The following is an 18,998-nucleotide window of genomic DNA, read 5'->3' on the forward strand; positions in this document are numbered from 1 at the left end:
CTTTTGTTTTTGCGGTAGATCATGGTGAATTATTACATTTTTTTAATTATAGGAGACGGTTGACGTAAGTTTCCCGTGTTAAGCCATAGGCCCATTGTGCTATCTCCTATTTTACCTCATTCCTTTAACAGTAAACCCTTTATAAAGGTTATCAGGGTTATCATTGTTATCATAAGTGGCTCTTCTGGTTTTACAATGTGTCTTCCCAGGTATCTGAGCCTTGTTCCCAACAGGGCGGGATATTGGCAACAAAGGTGAATTGGAGTCTCTTCATCCTCTTCACATTTCCTGCGTCTATTGGCGTTTTCTACTCCCAACAACTGCATGTGTCTCCTGAGATGGCAGTGTCCCGTTAGTAGTCCTACCAGTTCCCTCAGTGGGTTGCTGTCCATATTGAGTAGTTATCTGGTTCGCCTTGGGTCTTTCCGGGTTGCCTCATTCCGGGTGCCCTTTCCCATTCCTCCCAGTGCCGGGATTTGACCCACCTTTCAATACGTATTTTGGTGTGGCAAGCTGCTAATCCTACAACCGGCTTTGATCCTGCAAGTGGTGCTTTCGTCCCTTTCCTTGCTAGTCCATCAGCCCGCTCATTGCCCTCGATTCCTTTATGTCCTGGTAACCAGATTAAGGTTATTTTATTGATGGTAGCAAGTTCTTCAAAAACGGTCCTGCATTCTATCACCAGCATTCCATCTGGAGTCGCATCGATTACTTTCCAGCGCCATTAGGGCTGCTTAGCTATCAGAGCATATGCCTATGTTCTTATTCCTGTACCCGGTACGTGTGTTCTCCTGTGCACAAGCTAAGATGGCCCCCATCTCAGCTTGAAATGTAGTGCAATGTGTTCCTGGAGGTATACTAATGGATCGATGGATTTAATAGTGATGCAGTTGAATGTTCCCTCTATATCCAGAAGAGTCCTACTGCCAGTTCCCTCGTCGTCTGCCTGCTCTAGTTTGTACATCAACCCGTGCAGTGCCGCCTCGACCGACTTACCTGGTTGATAGGCAAATTGCAACTCGTAGAGGGGTTTTCTCTCAGTTCCCCGTCCCTTATGCCTATCCATAGTCTTCAGAAAAAATGAGGAGACTAATTGGGAAAAAAAGGCACGTGGTAAAATGCCATTCTCTGACTCATTCTGAGCGCTTTGACCAGGGCGACCCAAGTGGCTCAGTAGCAGGAGTACTAAATTGAATGGATAACTCCCTGGGTTCTTCATGAAGGCACACGATCCTTGCTTCATCCACATTCAAATATTATATCACAAACCGTTTTAAATTTGTTGCCGGAAAGTTACACACTTTACAAATTAGTTGCCTGCAACGGGCAAAAAGCTAATCTATTATTATTCTCCATAAAGATTCTGTGCAGTAAACTTACCCGGGGGCACATGCTGGGGCGGAGGCCCGCGGGGCGGCTGCTGCGGGGCAAAGTGGTGCGAGGGCGGGGGCTGCTGCTGGGGCGGGGGGCGCGGGCCGGCCCAGTCGGGCCCACCGCGAGGGCTGCCCCGCACTTCGGGCCCGCGGCCTCCCGGACCACCGGGGAACTGGAAAAAATATGAATATTTATTACATTGATTACATTTCAGCCACCACGTTGACCACGCCAAAATGGGGAACTTATTGGTATTAAAAAATATTCAAACAATACATATGTTAACATCTGACAGTAGTTCCTGGTTCCTGGCAGTATCAGCCCGTTGCAGGCTTTTATTACTATATAATTTACATATTATAATAAAGCATTTAACAATCTTACACTTGACAAAAAAATTAGGGAAATCAAAAAACATTTCACAAACAAAATTAAAATATGGATTAAAGAAAAAAAATTTACTTAATAGAATAAAAAATTTACCTTCATAGTACACTTATCATACATAAGCACCCAGTGAGGCTCACATTACCAATTAATATTTTATAAAAAAAACATACTCCTAATGTCTCAATGAAAAAAATTAAGTCCTACTTATTCCCAGAAATCAAAATATACAACAACTAACATTCTTCAATCTATCATAAAAATCTAGTAGGGAGTTTCTAGATACTAAAACGCGCAATACATCCGATAGATTCCCCTCTCGCACCAGAGGGGGTAATACACATTAGGGTGTATCGATTTTTAACTTTTTTTTTGTTTTCAAATTCCAAGTTGAAATAAAGTTGCTACTATACTCTGTCCACGATAAGAACGACCTGTTGGAGTACCAAATTAGGTTCGTTCTGCGCATACCACCCCCCCGCTCCTTTCCTTCGCCATCGCTCGGCTATCTCCGGCAATCTTCGCTGACAATTCGTTAGTCGTTAATGCCCGCGCTTAGAGAAATTAACCCATTCAGACCCTGCTATAAAATGGATGTTCAGCCGATATGTCCGAATTCATTATCACCAATTACGAAAAACAAAAAAGGACAGGTAAACATTATTTATGTGTTATTTGTATGACTATTCGATTTACAACAATGCATTTTTATAATTCAAGGATATAGATAGGTAATATATGTATAAAATTTGTGAATGTTGGTGTTGATCGGTTTTTTTATGTTTATAGGTGGTGCACAAACCTCAACGGACAATGATAATAAATATGTATCGAAAAAAAATTTCGGAATATCGATCACATTTTTGATGAACTAGAGGACAATAATGATAATTCGTTAGCTTTTGAAATTTCAAATGAATCATCTGAGGAAATTTTTTTTTTTTTTTAATGGCAATGATGATATTTTCAACTTTGGATTGATTTCTTAGCCTATTTGATAAATCTGATGCCTAATAAAGTACAATATGTATTGTAATACTATCATCATCATTATTTGAATGTATTAAAATGTTTTAATTTTTAATTTTATTTATCGGTAGGAAAATAAATTAAATAATTAATTTATTAAAATAGTGGGTCTGAATGTGTTAACGCTCGTCCTTTTAGGAGTGGGGTGAAGGGGCGGAGACATGCGCGTCCACGGGTTGTTCTAATCTTGGACCGAGAATAGGTACCACAACTTACCACAATTTTTTTTGGATTTTTAAAAAAATGTTTAGGTCTCCCGCACAAGGCCTAAAGTTTTAATTTTTTTCAAAAAATATCAATTTTTTTTTTAATTTAAAAAAATAAATTCATAACTTTTTTGTTTATTCCAAGTTAAAAAACAGTAATATTAGGGCATAAAAATAAGTACGAAACGGTTTTTTTTAATAAAATATGGTATTTTGGTCTCCCGCACAAGCCCTAAAGTTTGTTAATTTTGATGAAATTTTGTAATTTTGTGTACATATATGAACCATGTTTTTTTTAAGTTTAAGCCACCGGAATTAATTGTACTTTTCTTACAGAAGGCATAAAATGAGACAATATATATATACATAATTCTTATATACATACAGTAAAAATATATACCACATATATACTATATATATATATAATATGTTTTATACCTGAAAAAAGATAGTTGGACGGTGTAAATTGTATGAGAAAGGTGTTGAAAGAAACTAATGTTATTTGCTATTACTGTTGTTTATTACAAAAGTATAAAAGGTTATAACATGTCATAAAATGTAGTATAAAAACTAAGTACAAAATGTTGCTGATTACTTTCCATACGACATGAGTGGCAGTTTTCTTGTTCTACTGCAAATTTACTGACTTGTTTAAGTATTCGTCCTTTCATCTTGGCTTCAAAACCTTAAATCAAAGTTATGTATAGTTTTTACATAGGCCTAGTGAAAATTTTATAAATGTTATTACAGTTCCCAAATGAAATTTCAATTTAATATGGAAGACAATTCTATTGCTGAAGAGTTGGCCAAACGAAACCCCGGCAACATCTCGCACGCCAGGTGGCTTACTCTGGCAAATCGAGTCCTTCGTTTGTATGTAGCCACCGATGATCCGACCCCTCAGCTAAGAAAGCTTGCAGAGTTCATAATAAAGGTCTACATACCATCATGGTTCTCAATTAAGTGCAATCCCCAAATCCCGCAAGCTTCCATTCATTTTTTAAAAAGGATTCTTTTCCGCAATTACTTGGAAGATGAGCTAAGAAAAGTCGCCCATGCAACGTTACAGAGAAATGCTTTCATGGCTCACCCAGAGCATGTTTTGATAGCTATGCTGTTCGATGAACGAAAACATATCAGAGCCTTGGCTTATAAGGGAATCCAGAAAGCTCGCGCAACCGAAAGGAAAGGGGTAAGGGTATTTAAACCCCCTCAGATCAATTTTGATGCCGAAGACTATATAGATATGATTGACTGGCGATCCACTTCAGTAACCAAACCCCTTCTTGTTACTGATATGAGCCTAGAAGAGTTGGAGTCAATTGCGGAAACTGGCAAAAGTGGAAGGGTTGAATTTAGAATTCCTTCTCACACTCAAGCGGTGGAACGAATTGTCAAGAAAGTCACAGAAGCTTTAAAGCGAGTATGTGGGCTGATCGAAAGAGATGGTTTTATCCGTGCCAGACTGGAAGACCGTAAAGAGCTACCAACGTTCGAGACCAAGAGCCAGTACAAAACCTCTGCAAAGGATTAGAATTTAAGTAAGTTTTTTCGACTATTTTGTAGTTATAATGTTTCTAAATAACGTCTTTATCATACTGTCTTCTATATTAAATTGAAATTTCATTTGGGAACTGTAATAACATTTATAAAATTTTCACTAGGCCTATGTAAAAACTATACATAATTTTGATTTAAGGTTTTGAAGCCAAGATGAAAGGACGAATACTTAAACAAGTCAGTAAATTTGCAGTAGAACAAGAAAACTGCCACTCATGTCGTATGGAAAGTAATCAGCAACATTTTGTACTTAGTTTTTATACTACATTTTATGACATGTTATAACCTTTTATACTTTTGTAAAAAACAACAGTAATAGCAAATAACATTAGTTTCTTTCAACACCTTTCTCATACAATTTACACCGTCCAACTATCTTTTTTCAGGTATAAAACATATTATATATATATATAGTATATATGTGGTATATATTTTTACTGTATGTATATAAGAATTATGTATATATATATTGTCTCATTTTATGCCTTCTGTAAGAAAAGTACAATTAATTCCGGTGGCTTAAACTTAAAAAAAAACATGGTTCATATATGTACACAAAATTACAAAATTTCATCAAAATTAACAAACTTTAGGGCTTGTGCGGGAGACCAAAATACCATATTTTATTAAAAAAAACCGTTTCGTACTTATTTTTATGCCCTAATATTACTGTTTTTTAACTTGGAATAAACAAAAAAGTTATGAATTTATTTTTTTAAATTAAAAAAAAAATTTATATTTTTTGAAAAAAATTAAAACTTTAGGCCTTGTGCCGGTGACCTAAACATTTTTTTAAAAATCCAAAAAAAATTGTGGTAAGTTGTGGTACCTAGTAGCAACTTTATTTCAACTTGGAATTTGAAAACAAAAAAAAGTTAAAAATCGATACACCCTAATACACATCCCCCAAACGAGAGTTTTGTTCGTTATCTAAGTTGTGTGTGTGTCCCCTCTCCCTTCCTCCAATCTACATAACTTATTTTAAATCCTTACTGCAAAGAAGCCCCGAATACGATGTAATAAGTGCATTTTACTGAAAGTTTTTGTTTTACTTAATTATTGATTGTTGTTTAGTTAAAATGGTAGGTATAAAATAGTAATTAATATCTGAGTTTTAGTGGAAAGGGCAAAAGGAGTATTAAGAGACACGATCGCTCTGCGATATATGGGGGACCCCAGTGCCCCCATCCAGGTGATACATGTTTTTCACCTTCCATCTTTTACGTAAAGGTTAATGGACAGATTCCAATCTTGGAGCACAAGCATCAGGTGGTCAGTATTTTAACAGAAGGTGCTCTGAAGAACTAGCGGTAGATGGTTGTTTTGGAATGTGGGGAGGTTTAATCCCTTGCATTACAGAATAATATATACACAAGCAATAACATAAATTTGATAGAAAAGATTGGATCAGATTTGTACAAAGTTGACCATAAGGATGGTTCATTTTTTATGACTCATTTGACCGCCCAGCAGTTTAAAAAATGAGTAGGCTTCGCAAGGAGAAGCTGGGAGAGTTTGGAGACGAGGAGAGCCTGTAATGGACTGAGACTGCTGAAGAAGCCAAGGACAGGGAAGCGTGGAGGCGGCTTGTCGAAGCAATTACAAATTAAGTTGTTTCTTACGTAGGGTGGTCCCTGCTGGTGGTGCTGGTCTGGTGGGCGCTGCATGGATGGGTGGTGGTGCTGGTTGGGTCCCTGAGGCACTGGGGGGCGCGGGGGACCCCCTGGGGGACCGCCTGGGCGTGGAGGGCCTCCCCACTGCTGGGGCGGGGGCTGGAAGCGCGGGCCACCGCCACCCTGCATTGGTGGGCCCTAAAAACAAAAATGTATGCTCATTTTAATGGGTTGCTTTCCTGGCAACTAGAGTCGGACCATGTCTTGGTTCAGAATAACAGAAGAATATGTACGAACTAATTCTTACTTACAATTTGCCATAAAATAGTTATAGACTAACCTGCATGGGCATCCTTTGTTGCTGATGATGCGGAGGAGGTGGTCCCCTCATATTCTGCTGGTGCGGAGGAGGCATCATCATCCTTTGTCCGCCAGGCCCCATATTACCACCAGGTCCCATGGGGCCGCCTGGGCCCATGGGTCCACCCATCGGGCCATTAGGTCCCATCGGGCCATTGGGTCCCATCGGGCCGTTGGGTCCCATTGGACCGTTTGGACCCATTGGGCCATTTGGTCCCATTGGGCCGTTGGGCCCCATCGGGCCATTAGGTCCCATTGGGCCACCTGGACCCATGCCTCCTGGGCCCATTGGACCACCTGGGCCCATGCCTCCGGGGCCCATAGGGCCAGGACCCATTCCGCCGCCAGGGCCCATGCCGTTATTTGGGCCGTAGAAGTGATCTGGAAGAAAATAAAAATTTGTTTATATTCAATCGATTTTTATTGGTAACTGAATACTCAGCAGATCTAAAGGGTTAAAAAATAACATTGCTTTACATTATAAGAGTGTTAAGGAACTATGTAAAGCAGTGTTATTTTTTAAAAAAAGGAAGTTTTCATAGTTTTTTTTATGACATAATATACATAATTATAATCTAGTTTTCAGAGGCCATCAGATTTTTATTAGCAATAAAAAAATAAAAAAAGAATTAATACACGTCCACATAACAGGAATAATAACAATATTAGAAATTTCTCAATCGCTAAAAAATTATTGTATTGAATTATTCATCCACTGCATTCAGACATAGGGTCATTCTGCCGACATTGTCCTATGAACTTTATTTGTGCCAGAATGTCGTTGGCAATTAATTATGAATATTTTTTCTTTAAATAACACATACAATACATCGACATGTCTCTAATGTATGGCAGCTGAACAGAAATAGGCACCACTTTCTCAGTTCGGAGGTTTTGGCTTTTCAAGGATTGTTGAAATAAAACACTTTATATTCATGTGATAGAAATCAGCAGGAAAGAACCGGTTTTGTATGCAAATCTTTTGAATTTTGACTTAGAGATGCAAAATACATTAAGTAGCGTAAAATTTAAACATAAGATTAATAAACTAAATTTAAATAGGTTTGTGCTATTTTGATACTCAATACATTATTGTTAATGCTTGGCTAAACTATTACCATGGTGCACAATTAATAAAGATACATAAGTTCATATCACAAGCTTTGTTGAGAATCTTATGAAAAATTATACGTTATATGTGTTGAAATTTGAGTTAAAAAATATTGATAAATGAAGGTGTGAGTTTTTGATTTCTGTAACAAAAATTTGTTTTAAATTCTCAAGACAAATGAGTCGTGTAATTTCTATACCCGCTATATCAACTTTCATTGATTTGGAGAAAACCGCAAAAAACTGTCACATCTCTAGCGTACATAAGTAATTCAGGGTGGCCACAAAAACCGGATTTCAAAATTCCCTGATAATTCCAGGTTTTCCAGGGCAGTTTCTATATTTTTCCCTGATATGTTTTATTTGGTATAAGGACATATCGTTCAAAATTTTATTTTTGAAACACGATTTTCATCTACGCCAGAAAATTAGAACAGATACATAAATAAAGGGAATTCCGTCATCTAAAGCATTTATTATTTCCTTGCACCACAATGATCTATTCAAAACAAAATACACTTATTACAAATTTTTGATATTTCGCCTGAAGACAATTTGTGTACAAATGAAAAGACCAGACAAAAATAGACAAATAAACAAAAGTAAGTACAGTAGAACCCCGATAATTCTAAAAAACGCGTAATTCGAAATTTTCGCCAAAAAAATATCCGCAGAAAAATTTTTTCATACAAAAATTTTTTTAATTCGAAATTCGTAATTCGAAATTTATTTTTGTCCGCGCACGAAAATTTGTTCGTGAAATTCGAAAAAATTTGATTTTTGCGAAAATAAATCATAATATTTCGTAAATCTGAATCTAAAAGTCAGCCGTGGCGGTAAAACGCCGAAAATGTATTTTTACGTGGTTATACATCGTCCTAATTAGTATTATTATTTTGTAAATCTGAATCGATTTACACTGGAATGTTGTATTTTTTCAAATTTATTTCGAATATCCGAGTTTGAAGGGCCGAGAAAATACGTTTTACGCGGATATATGTCGTAGTTTTACGAGTTTACACCAAATATCTGTATTTAAAGGGTCGGCCGCGACGAAACTCGGCCGCGAAATTTCGATTTACGCGTAAATGTATCGTATATTTACGAATTTATTTCGAATATTTGAATTTAAATGGCCCGCTGCGACGTAAATCGGGCGCGAAATCTCGATTTACGCGTAAATATATCGTATTTTTACGTATTTATTTCGAATATCTGAATTTTAAAGGGCCCGCCGCGACCGAAATCGGACGCGAAATTTCAATTTACGCGGAAATATATCGTATTTTTACAAACTTTACTTCGAATATCCGAGTTAAAAAATACGGCGCGACGGAAATCGGCCGAAAAATTTCGATTCACGCCGAAATATGACATATTTTTACGAATTTACTTCAAGTATCTGAACTTAAAAGGCCGGCCGCGACGAAAAACTGCCGATAAAATTCGATTTACGCGGAAATATTTCATATTTTTACGAATTTACATCAAATATCTTAATTTAAAGGGTCGGCCGCGACGGAAATCGGCCGCGAATTCTCGATTTACACGGAAATATATCGTATTCGACGGAAATCGGCCGCGCATTCTCGATTTACACGGAAATATATCGTATTTTTGCGAATTTTTTTCGAATCTGAATTTTAAGAGCCGGCCGCGACGGAATACGGCCGCGAATTCTCGAATTTAAATACAGATATTTGAAATAATGGGCCGGCTGCGACGGAAAATTACCGCGAAATCTCGATTTACGCGGAAATATATCGTATTTTTACGAACATCTCAATTTAAAGGGTAGGCCGCGACCGAAATCGGCAGCGAAATCTCGATTTACGCGTAAATATATAGCATTTTTACGAATTTATTGCGAATATCTGAATTTAAAGGGCCCGCCGCTACGGTAATCGGCCGCGAAAATAAAGAAATAATTGGTATTAATACGAATTTACAGCTAAAATACCACCCGGGTTTGAAGAGGCGGCCGAGAAAATCGATTTTCGGCGTTTTTTTTTATCATAAAAATTCGAATTACGTGGGAATTCGTTATTTCGAAATTTGATCTTTGATGTCCCGTGGATTTCGAATTAACGAGGTTCTACTGTATTGACACTTTGTAAAAATGTTGATAATGATGATCTTTAAATTTTATTACGACCGTACTGGGTGTCCGACCCTTTTGACACTTTGTTGTAACTTTGCTAGCTTTTTCTTTACAGATTTCGCACCTACATAGTATAGGGGAAAAACCAAGGCGGGTGGTTTACGACATGATTGTGTTGCAAGGGCTATTTACGAAAATAATAATAAAAAAATACCTACTTATCTAGTTTGTCTTTGTCGGCATATCTATTGTTACACACGCCTCAAGTAAAAGTAATAAAACACAACTTTGGGACTTCACAAATCGTAAATAACGAATTTCGTTTTATTTTTGGAATTCCCTGATATTTTAAGAATATTTTAAAATTCCCTGACATTTCCCTGATAATTCCCGGTTCGGTAAAATTCCCTGATAATTCCCGGTTTTCCCGGTTTTCCAGGTCTGTGGCCACCCTGTAATTGCATTACAATTTTTTATATAATGAATTGGAGTAATAACATTTCGAAAAGAATTTATTTTTCCATATATGTCTAGCAATAATTAAGTAATTTCGATAAATAAAATGGATAAAGCGGATTTTGATACTCACTTCGTGATATAGAGGCTTTTGAAAGTCAACTGAGCCGACATGGCGGGTTTAGAAACACACGCGTAGATCATTTACACACGAGCGCGGCGCCAGAGTGGCGGCCATATTGTATTTTGAAAATTTGGTCGCTTAGAAATGTTTCAGATGCTTTAATTAAATACTGCGAGTAGAATACATCTTGGCCTTTGAAATAATCGAGTATTTTTTAGATAATTCTTTTTATAAGCCCAGAAAAAAATAATGTATAAGGCCTATGAAAACTGCTTTAAAGTTCAAAATCTCCTACTTACAAACCCATTTTCGGTTATGATTTTATTGAATAATGTGGCAAATTAAGTTATTTATAAAATGATCGAATTTTTTAAAAATATTTATGCCTGAACATCCACAAAATAAAATAAAAGGCACTTTTTGGCCATGTTTTTTTCTTGCATAAATCAAAACAGGCGGATGGTGTTAAGTGGGAATTTAAACCTTATCGCCATCTACGTAAGGGTTATTATTGATAGCGGCTCAATTTAAAATATTACACGACGTAGTGCATCGCCTTAAGTCGATGTAATACAGTTTTTTAATAGTAACAATGTGGTACACAATATGTAGTGATTTTTAGAAAAAGTCGGGATGCCCGAGAAAGTCTTAACGCATTATCTCTGCATTGGAATGAGATACGTAATTGAATTAAAGTCGATATAATGTAGTTTTTTTAACGGTAACAATATGGTATATATTAGTGAATGGTAGAAAAGTCAGCGTCACTCGAAGACTTAATGCATTAACTATGCACTAGAATGAGATCGGAAGTCAAATTTAAGTCGGTATACTGTAGATTTTTAACAGTAACAATGTGGATTTCATTACACTATATGAAGTGAATGGTAGAAAAAGTAGCCTGAGGAAGACACGGCACGATCAAGTGAAACAAATACTTAAAAATTCTTTATATTAATATTATTTCCAATTTAAAAATGCACCCAGTTGTTCAGTGAAAAATATAAGTTACAGAAAAGGAAAGTACATACATAATAAATTAATGAATTAAAGACAAAAGTAGAACATATAATATACACATTAGATAGAATATTCAAGTTAAAGTCTGAACAAGGCTTTAGTGGAGTCCATGATTTAGAAACTATTCCATAAAGACAGACAAAACTTTCAAGGCACTGACTTGACTTAACAAGTCTCAACTGACAGTGGAGAATGATATACATAATTGTGGAAAAGCAATTAACAAATAAAGAAGTCGAATCAATAATTTACCTGGGTGGTGTTGGTGCGGGGGTCCCTGAGGTCCTCTTCCCCCCATGCCCCCGCCCATGCCGCCTCCCATGCCACCGCCCATGCGACCATCGCCGCCCCCTCCACCTCCTCCCTGGTTGGGGTTGGCCGGCGCAGGCCTGGTCTTGGACTGGCTCTCAAACTGGTTCAGCGCCTGGAATTAATAATTGGAAGAAGTTGAAGTTTTATCAATATAAATCAAAGGAAGAAGAGTTTATAGATTGTTAAAATACCAAGCGAATTGGAAAGCACCAATAGCTGTAGGATATATGGAGGATGCAGAAATACCGATTCATCTATGATGCTAATGTCCCGCGTTGCTGATGTATTAGCCCAATGCCAATTGTGAATTGGTGAATTTTAACCCTGGTGAATTTTATTAACCCCTCAAGCAAATTTGTTCGCTTTTGGTAACGGCTCACATGAGTTTCTTAGAAATCATTGTATCTCCCTTACTGTCACGGTGATAAATGTGATCTAAACAGTGTAAGAAAGACAAAATACCACACTTTATATTCAAATATAGAAGTTAACCACAGCAAAATTAAAGTGTGCATCTCTATGAAAGCAAAGTTTCAGACCGCAATTTGAGGAAAAATTTGTGATTTTTATTTATTTTTTTATGAAATGACAATCATATGTACTACATTTGTTTATGTTTGTCTTTTTTTTCATTATCAGTTTTTATGTTTGCTATCAAAATTTGAATCGTTATAAAATTATTTATTATTATAATTATTTTTTTAATAACTTAATGAGTAAAACCTCAAATTGTAATATTTAATTATTGAAGACAATAATAGTGATTCCTAAATGAATATTTGAAACATCTAGGACTCGAACCCGGGACCCGGGGCACGGGGCAAGGATCTTAATAAAAAAAATATTCATCCTAGACTTGCAGATAAAGCCCATAGATGGCGCACATTAAAATAAGATATATTTATCAAGACACTGTCTAGAGTGCATTTAGTTTGAGTTGAATCTTGTGATCATACATAAAATTAGCAGCCAATAAAAATGTGCGGTGAGAAAAATGCAGGCAATGTCAGTAGTTCTTATTCGAAGTATGATACAGTTAAATATGACCGAAAGAGATAAGGTCCCATTAGCTCAGTTGGTAGAGCAGTGTCCCGGCAAGGCAAGGGTCCTGGGTTCAAGTCCTAGATGTGACCGTATCTTTTTCTGATTTTTCTGTTTCAAATATTCGTTTAGGAATCACTAATATTGTCTTCAGTAATTGAAAAATTATATGTTTATTTCTAATAATAACATTTGAAAGCATATTTCATCACCTTTCGAAAGCAGTTTTTTAGTTTTCAGAAATATTCCATTTATTTGGATTTGGTGAAACATGAGAGATGGGCCAATCAAGTGAATCAAATACTTGAGTCAGGTCATGTAAACAGTCAGAATAATAAAACACTATGTATGAGATGATATATGAATGTGAATGAAGCAAGGAGTGCGTGCCTGTCTATCCTCTCTGCCTACCCCTGCAGAAAACAGGGTGACGTTTGGTTAGTTAGTAATTTACCTGTTTGCTGGGCACGGTGACCACCGGACTCTGCCCGTGCAGTTCCTTCTTGGGCAGTCTGTCGAGACACAGCCTCAGTGACTGCTCGGAGCCCACGGAGATGACGCAGAAGCCCTTGGACTGGCCATTGGCGCGGTTCTCAAAGAACTTCACGTCCACAAAGTCGCTGACTCCAACGTCTGCCACCGCGTTGGCTATGTCCACATTTGTTGTCCACTGGAAATAAAGGACATTATTATATACACACAGTATAATTTCCTTAGTGAGTATATCCGTCAGTAATATCGGTAGCCCTTTGAACTCACCGGCAACACAGGAACGAGTCCGAGGAAATTCCAGTCGACAGGAATAGGCAGTAATTTTTTATGGGAAATACGGAATTCTTGACGGCAATAAGCAAGTTAAGTTCATTATAATACTATAGTTTTGGTTTATAAACTTTATCAGCAGACAAACCTTAAGCTATTGTATCACAATTGGCTGTCAGTTTCATCAATTGTAAACTATGTTCAGTGCTTTAAATTAGATAACTGAATGAATTCTAATAAAAAATGTTTGGACCACAACGCCATTTTGTAAAATTCCACGCCATTGAAAATGTCATGCACAACTGAATGGTTTGGCCACACATGACCAGGTCAGTCCATCCGGCCAGGCGGATCTAATATAATCGCTTCCGTAATTAACCGCCGTATGCGCAGACTTGGCGCTAGCCTTCGAGGTTATGTTACCCACATATCGTACAGTTTTCCAATGGGTTTTATTTTTAATTTTTTTTTTTATTTGAGACACAAACAGGACATTTAAAGTACAGTCATGTATAGTATAAAATAAATTTATGTACAAATATAAATGCCCCTAGACTAATGTGTCATATAAATAGACTTTGAAAATATGTTTAAATTAGGTATATAATAGAAAATATCAAACTATCAAAAATCAACAAACAATATTTGTTTATTATTTTTTAGGTACAGAAATCGTGGAGATATCTCATGAAATAAGTTATATTATTTACGAAAATATCTATGCAAGCGTGTGTTTTAGCAATATCGTTGTATGATCGAGACATTCTAGACATTGGATTAAAATAACCAGTGTTATTGGTGAAAATTTCGGTCCAAAATATGTTAAGGTTTCTAGTGAATTTGGGCCTGGCGTTTAACTTGATTAGATGGACTATGTTACTACATATCTACTTTATTATTCACAATTTTGTAAAGCATTAAGAGGTCATTTATGTTTCGTCTTTTAACTAGACTATCTAATTTGAACTATGTAAGTCTTTGTTCGCAACCGTCTAGTAGATGGTAGACACCTGATCGATAAGACAAAATCCGTGTAAATTTTCTTTGGACAGATTCAAGTCTAGATACCTGTGTGATATAATGTGGATTTCAGACTGTTGACCCATACTCAAGAACACTACGGATTAACGAATTGAATAGAATTATTAGGCTATAAGAATTCTTGAACAGTTTAGTTGATCTTACAATAAAACCAACAGAGATGTGCTTTATTTCAAATAAATCCATTTAAAATGGAAATGCAAAATGGGTATTTTCCATTTTGCATTTTAAATGCTTATATAAAAACCATTTTGCATTTTAAATGCTTTTCTCAATGCATTTTCCATTTTAAATGCTTTTTTGCAACATTCTTCCTACTATCTCCACTCATCTTTTTTTCATAAGCCCCAAATATCAGTCGGTCCTCAACCTCGCTATGAGAGATAATTTACATTTGTCAAGTTGCTCCCTGGTAGAAGCCCTGGCAATTGAGTGATACCATTACAAAAAAATACTGATTCAAATACTGAAAGTGGGGCCATGACGCTGTAATATTAAATATTAGATAGCAGTTTCTAGGTTTTTAAGTTGGCTAAATTAGTCCCGCACAATTTTTTTGTGGTTTCCTAATCTGTAGTCGTGGTGTTTTTGGATTTACCATCATGTAATATGTTTGTTCTACATTGATGTCCATTATTAAATGACAAAATTGTTTGAAAATTCGTTAATTATTTTAATTGTTTGACCTGAGAAACCATTTTGCATTTTCAATGCATTTTGAAAATAGGTATTTTGCATTTGAAATGCTTTTCAAAAAACCATTTTGCATTTTCAAATGGAAAATTTTTGACCCATTTCCATTTTGCATTTCAAATGGTTTTGGGTACCCATTTTGCACATCTCTGAAAACCAAGTAATTTATTTGATTTACTTACAATGTATTCAATGTGTTGGTTGAACGTTAGTTTGTTGTCGAATATAATTCCTAAATCTTTGATCGATTCAACTGTTTCCAGATTGTGACCACATATGCTATATGAAAATAGGGTTTTGTTGGTGTTCTTAGTTAAATTTATAACTTTGCACTTAGCTTTATTCAGTTGCATTTCGTTGTCAACACACCAAGCAGATAAAGTGTCTTGTTGTAAGAGGTCACAATCTTCCATAGATTTAAGGGTTAGGCGAAACAATATCAAATTAGATATGTTCTATAAAACAACCAATCTGGCGTAATAAAGGTTTGCTAAATATAAACATGCTGTACAACAAACTCTCATTTACTTTTATAAATACCAACAAACTTGCTACCTCTGTTCCATAGTGCCCAAGGACTTATTTTGTGCTCTTATTACTATATACAATTATTGAACTCCTTTGTACAACTACCGGGATTTAGGATCACAGGGGCCTATCTACAATAACATAGTTTTGAGATAAACGCAAATAAAGATTGGCATGCTCATATGCCCGACTGTATGTACGAGTTAGAGCTTTGTGTCACTAATAAATATGATTATGGCATTATCAAAACTAAGCTTAACTCAAAAAACAGTTTTTGTAGCTAGGCCCCTGTGATCCCAAGCCCCCGAACAAAACTCTCTATGATAACTTGTATTGTACCTGCTTATATTGTTCGTACTCAGTTTATTAATTTATCATTGTACTCCTGGACAACTTATTTATAACAATGTATAGATGTAAAACCCTTAAAGGTGTGAACAAGTAAAGAAATTATTAATATTAAAAAAAGATTTTATAAGATTTGTTAAAGAAATAAGTACATATAAAATAGTATTTTCATTGTGTTTGTACGTATTGTGAGATTAGAATACTACTCTTCTATGGAAGCGTTAGCTTGTGGTTGGAAGAGGAGTGTACAGTACATTATTGTAGTTATTTATAAGTAATTAATAAAATGGTAGGTACATGTATTTTGAGATGTAGTACGTATATTGCCTTCCTGGATAATATTAGAAATGATGTAGTTGGGAATTGAATTTGAAGACTCAAAACAGAAATGCCGTAAAAAATATTGTTTACATTTGCCAGATAATATTTTTGTATGTCCTCTCTGTTTTGATGTAAACATGTTTCATTATAAAATAAGTGAAACTCTATGTTTGGACTCGGACATGTTCGTTTTACCATAAAATGTTTATGGTAGCAACATTGTCAAGTATTAATAATATACAATAGAAGTATATTTCCATTTATTATCTGAAGTGCTTGTGGAGCTCCTAAACCACGATAAGTAATGAACTCAGATTACAAGAGTAAGTAGCATACAAAAATTAAACAGTTCCCGCCGATAAAAAAATATTCGATATAACGGATACAGGAAAGGAATAATTACTTACCCATGTAAGGTTTCCCACATATAACTGGTGACGCCTACCAATGTGTCCGTGGTGACCATGACCAGAATTACTGTTGTGATAACTTCCTCCGCCATTTGTTTCTTCTGACGGACGACGTTGTGAGGCCGGCTGATTCCCATTATCTCCGTCATCTTGTTTCACTATCACATCGTCATATAAGTCTACATCTTCCCCGCCAAATTCGTCCTGAAACACAACGAATACATGAAGCTTTCCTGTACATCGCCATAAACTAAAAACAGCATCATTAAATGTTAATTTACACAAACATCCGGCATTGTCGTAAAGCATGTCAAATTAACATTCCCGCGGGGTCACTTTGAATACGATGAAAACACTTTGAATCATGGTTTCAAGTAAAAATTGGGTTGATTTCAAAAGAGTCGTTGCTTTAGTTAACGAAACATAGCAACAAAATTCATAAATAATACATACTACCTGTGCAAAATCAGTTTTAACGTCGTCGGCATATAAATCTATATCTACCCCGTCCGCCATTTTCAACAACACATGAATACGCCGAGCTAGAAAACTTTGGCAAGGCCGGCCAATATACGAAATGCATAGATAATAATATTATTTGAAGTAGTGATGGCATAATCGAAACATCAGAATGATGTTTTGAAGGAATCAAATGCTACTGGTACCTACTTATTTTTCGGTACATTTCCAATAAATAAAATATATAACACCCGTATAGTAAATAAATAATCCACTAACCTTCCAAACTTATTAAAACAATCGCCATGCACAATATTATACACATACAATATAGTGGCAACGTAAATCATAACCTAAAAATATAAATTAATCATTTACAGTTCACACAACGGGTTTAAAGACAATATCAACTATCAAATCTTTTGTGACTAGCAATGTACCCACGAAATATCTGATAGTATTATTGTCCCAGCGTCTGGACGATGTAGGTCCTCTGATTGGTCAAATTAAAATTGTCTGTTTCGGGTAAATTCAGCTAACTTGAAAATTAAGACACGATTTCATACTAAAATAGGATCGCCTCATAATAATACGAGATTTCTTCAAAAGCATCGTTTCTGCTCATATAATTTTTGGATAATATCGAAGAAAATATGTTTTAGAAAGTTCATAATCCATTGGATTAATTACATTACAGTGAAAATTATCCACAGTTACGTGATTATGTTTGACGTTTATAAAAAAATCACGCGTTCCTTCAATTGCCGATACGCACGGCTATAGATTAGATGGCCGACAGAGCGCACCTCTGGCGGTATAAAAACCAACCAAATAATTGGCGCGAATATTTAAATATGCAGCTCACAATATTTGACTACTTACGATTAACAAGCGTTTAATAAAAAGATTTCTTCTGAAAGCTTATCACTTTGTAATGGAATTTTTCATTATTATTTATATATTTTTTGTTAATTAATTATATCTGATTTTATATTGACATGTTTTCTAATTTCTAAAATTTCAAAATTATTTATTTGCGATGCTTTATATCCTGAGTGAAGTATTTTAAGACCTGAATTTTTTATCGAAAGTGTGATCATTATTCAAACTCAGATTCTATATTTCCATTTAGAGCCCTGCGATATTCTTTAGTTCTGACTTCAAAGTTTCTATTGGTTCTACCTTTGTAAAAGAAATTACAATCATCCCAATTGAGTTTTTAAATTCCTGATTTTTTTGTTTGAATTTTGCTATCTTTATTATTAAGAATATATTTCTTGATTGTTATTAGTGTAAAACGCCAGTTGAATAGTACCAGGATTGTTTTTATATATAATTTTAGAAGTATCGTTATCCACAAACAGAATTCTACGCCATTGTTTATTTCTATCTTTAGAAAGACCGTTTGAAGAGAATATGTTTAATTTTTTTATTTAGTATTTCAACTATCAATTTATTAGAATAACCGTTATTAAAAGCTATTTGTCTTATAAATATATTGTTTTATGGTTATATGCTATTTGTTTTTTTCAGGTCTTAAAATACTTCACTATAAATAGTTTTGAAATTTTAGAAATGAGGAAACAGATATAATTAACAAAATTTTTTTTATAAACTTTCTTTTAAATATTTTCCCACTCAACTGGTCTTTCCCGTCTAACGATATTGTAATTCCTAATTATTATAAACCCAGCCTACTCTTACCCCTCCCCCCTCCTTCCACTTATTCTTTCACAATTGCAA

General features: G+C 35.5%; 1 protein-coding gene across 3 annotated transcripts in view; it reads right to left on the reverse strand.

The window, feature by feature from the left end:
- The window catches only part of Cpsf6 (cleavage and polyadenylation specificity factor subunit 6), a 31,771-nt gene extending 14,416 nt beyond the window's left edge, over positions 1-17,355 (reverse strand). For 2 of the 3 annotated variants that reach the window (XM_089644806.1, XM_089644804.1), the window contains exons 1-7: positions 17,250-17,330; positions 16,794-17,000; positions 13,148-13,363; positions 11,593-11,764; positions 6,510-6,910; positions 6,179-6,367; positions 1,381-1,546 (exon numbers count right to left, since the gene is read on the reverse strand). In XM_089644806.1, the coding sequence (XP_089500932.1) occupies positions 1,381-1,546; positions 6,179-6,367; positions 6,510-6,910; positions 11,593-11,764; positions 13,148-13,363; positions 16,794-17,000; positions 17,250-17,312 (1,414 nt within the window). In that variant the 5' untranslated portion in view covers positions 17,313-17,330. Of the gene's footprint in view, positions 1-1,380; positions 1,547-6,178; positions 6,368-6,509; positions 6,911-11,592; positions 11,765-13,147; positions 13,364-16,793; positions 17,001-17,249 lie in introns of all 3 variants that reach the window. The other variant, XM_089644805.1, reaches the window with a different exon arrangement.
- Positions 17,356-18,998: the final 1,643 nt, after the last annotated feature.

Source organism: Hesperophylax consimilis, chromosome 21 (genome assembly GCF_061612785.1).
Source record: "Hesperophylax consimilis isolate HC1 chromosome 21, BYU_Hcon_1.0, whole genome shotgun sequence".
Classification (NCBI taxonomy): Eukaryota; Metazoa; Arthropoda; class Insecta; order Trichoptera; family Limnephilidae; genus Hesperophylax; species Hesperophylax consimilis.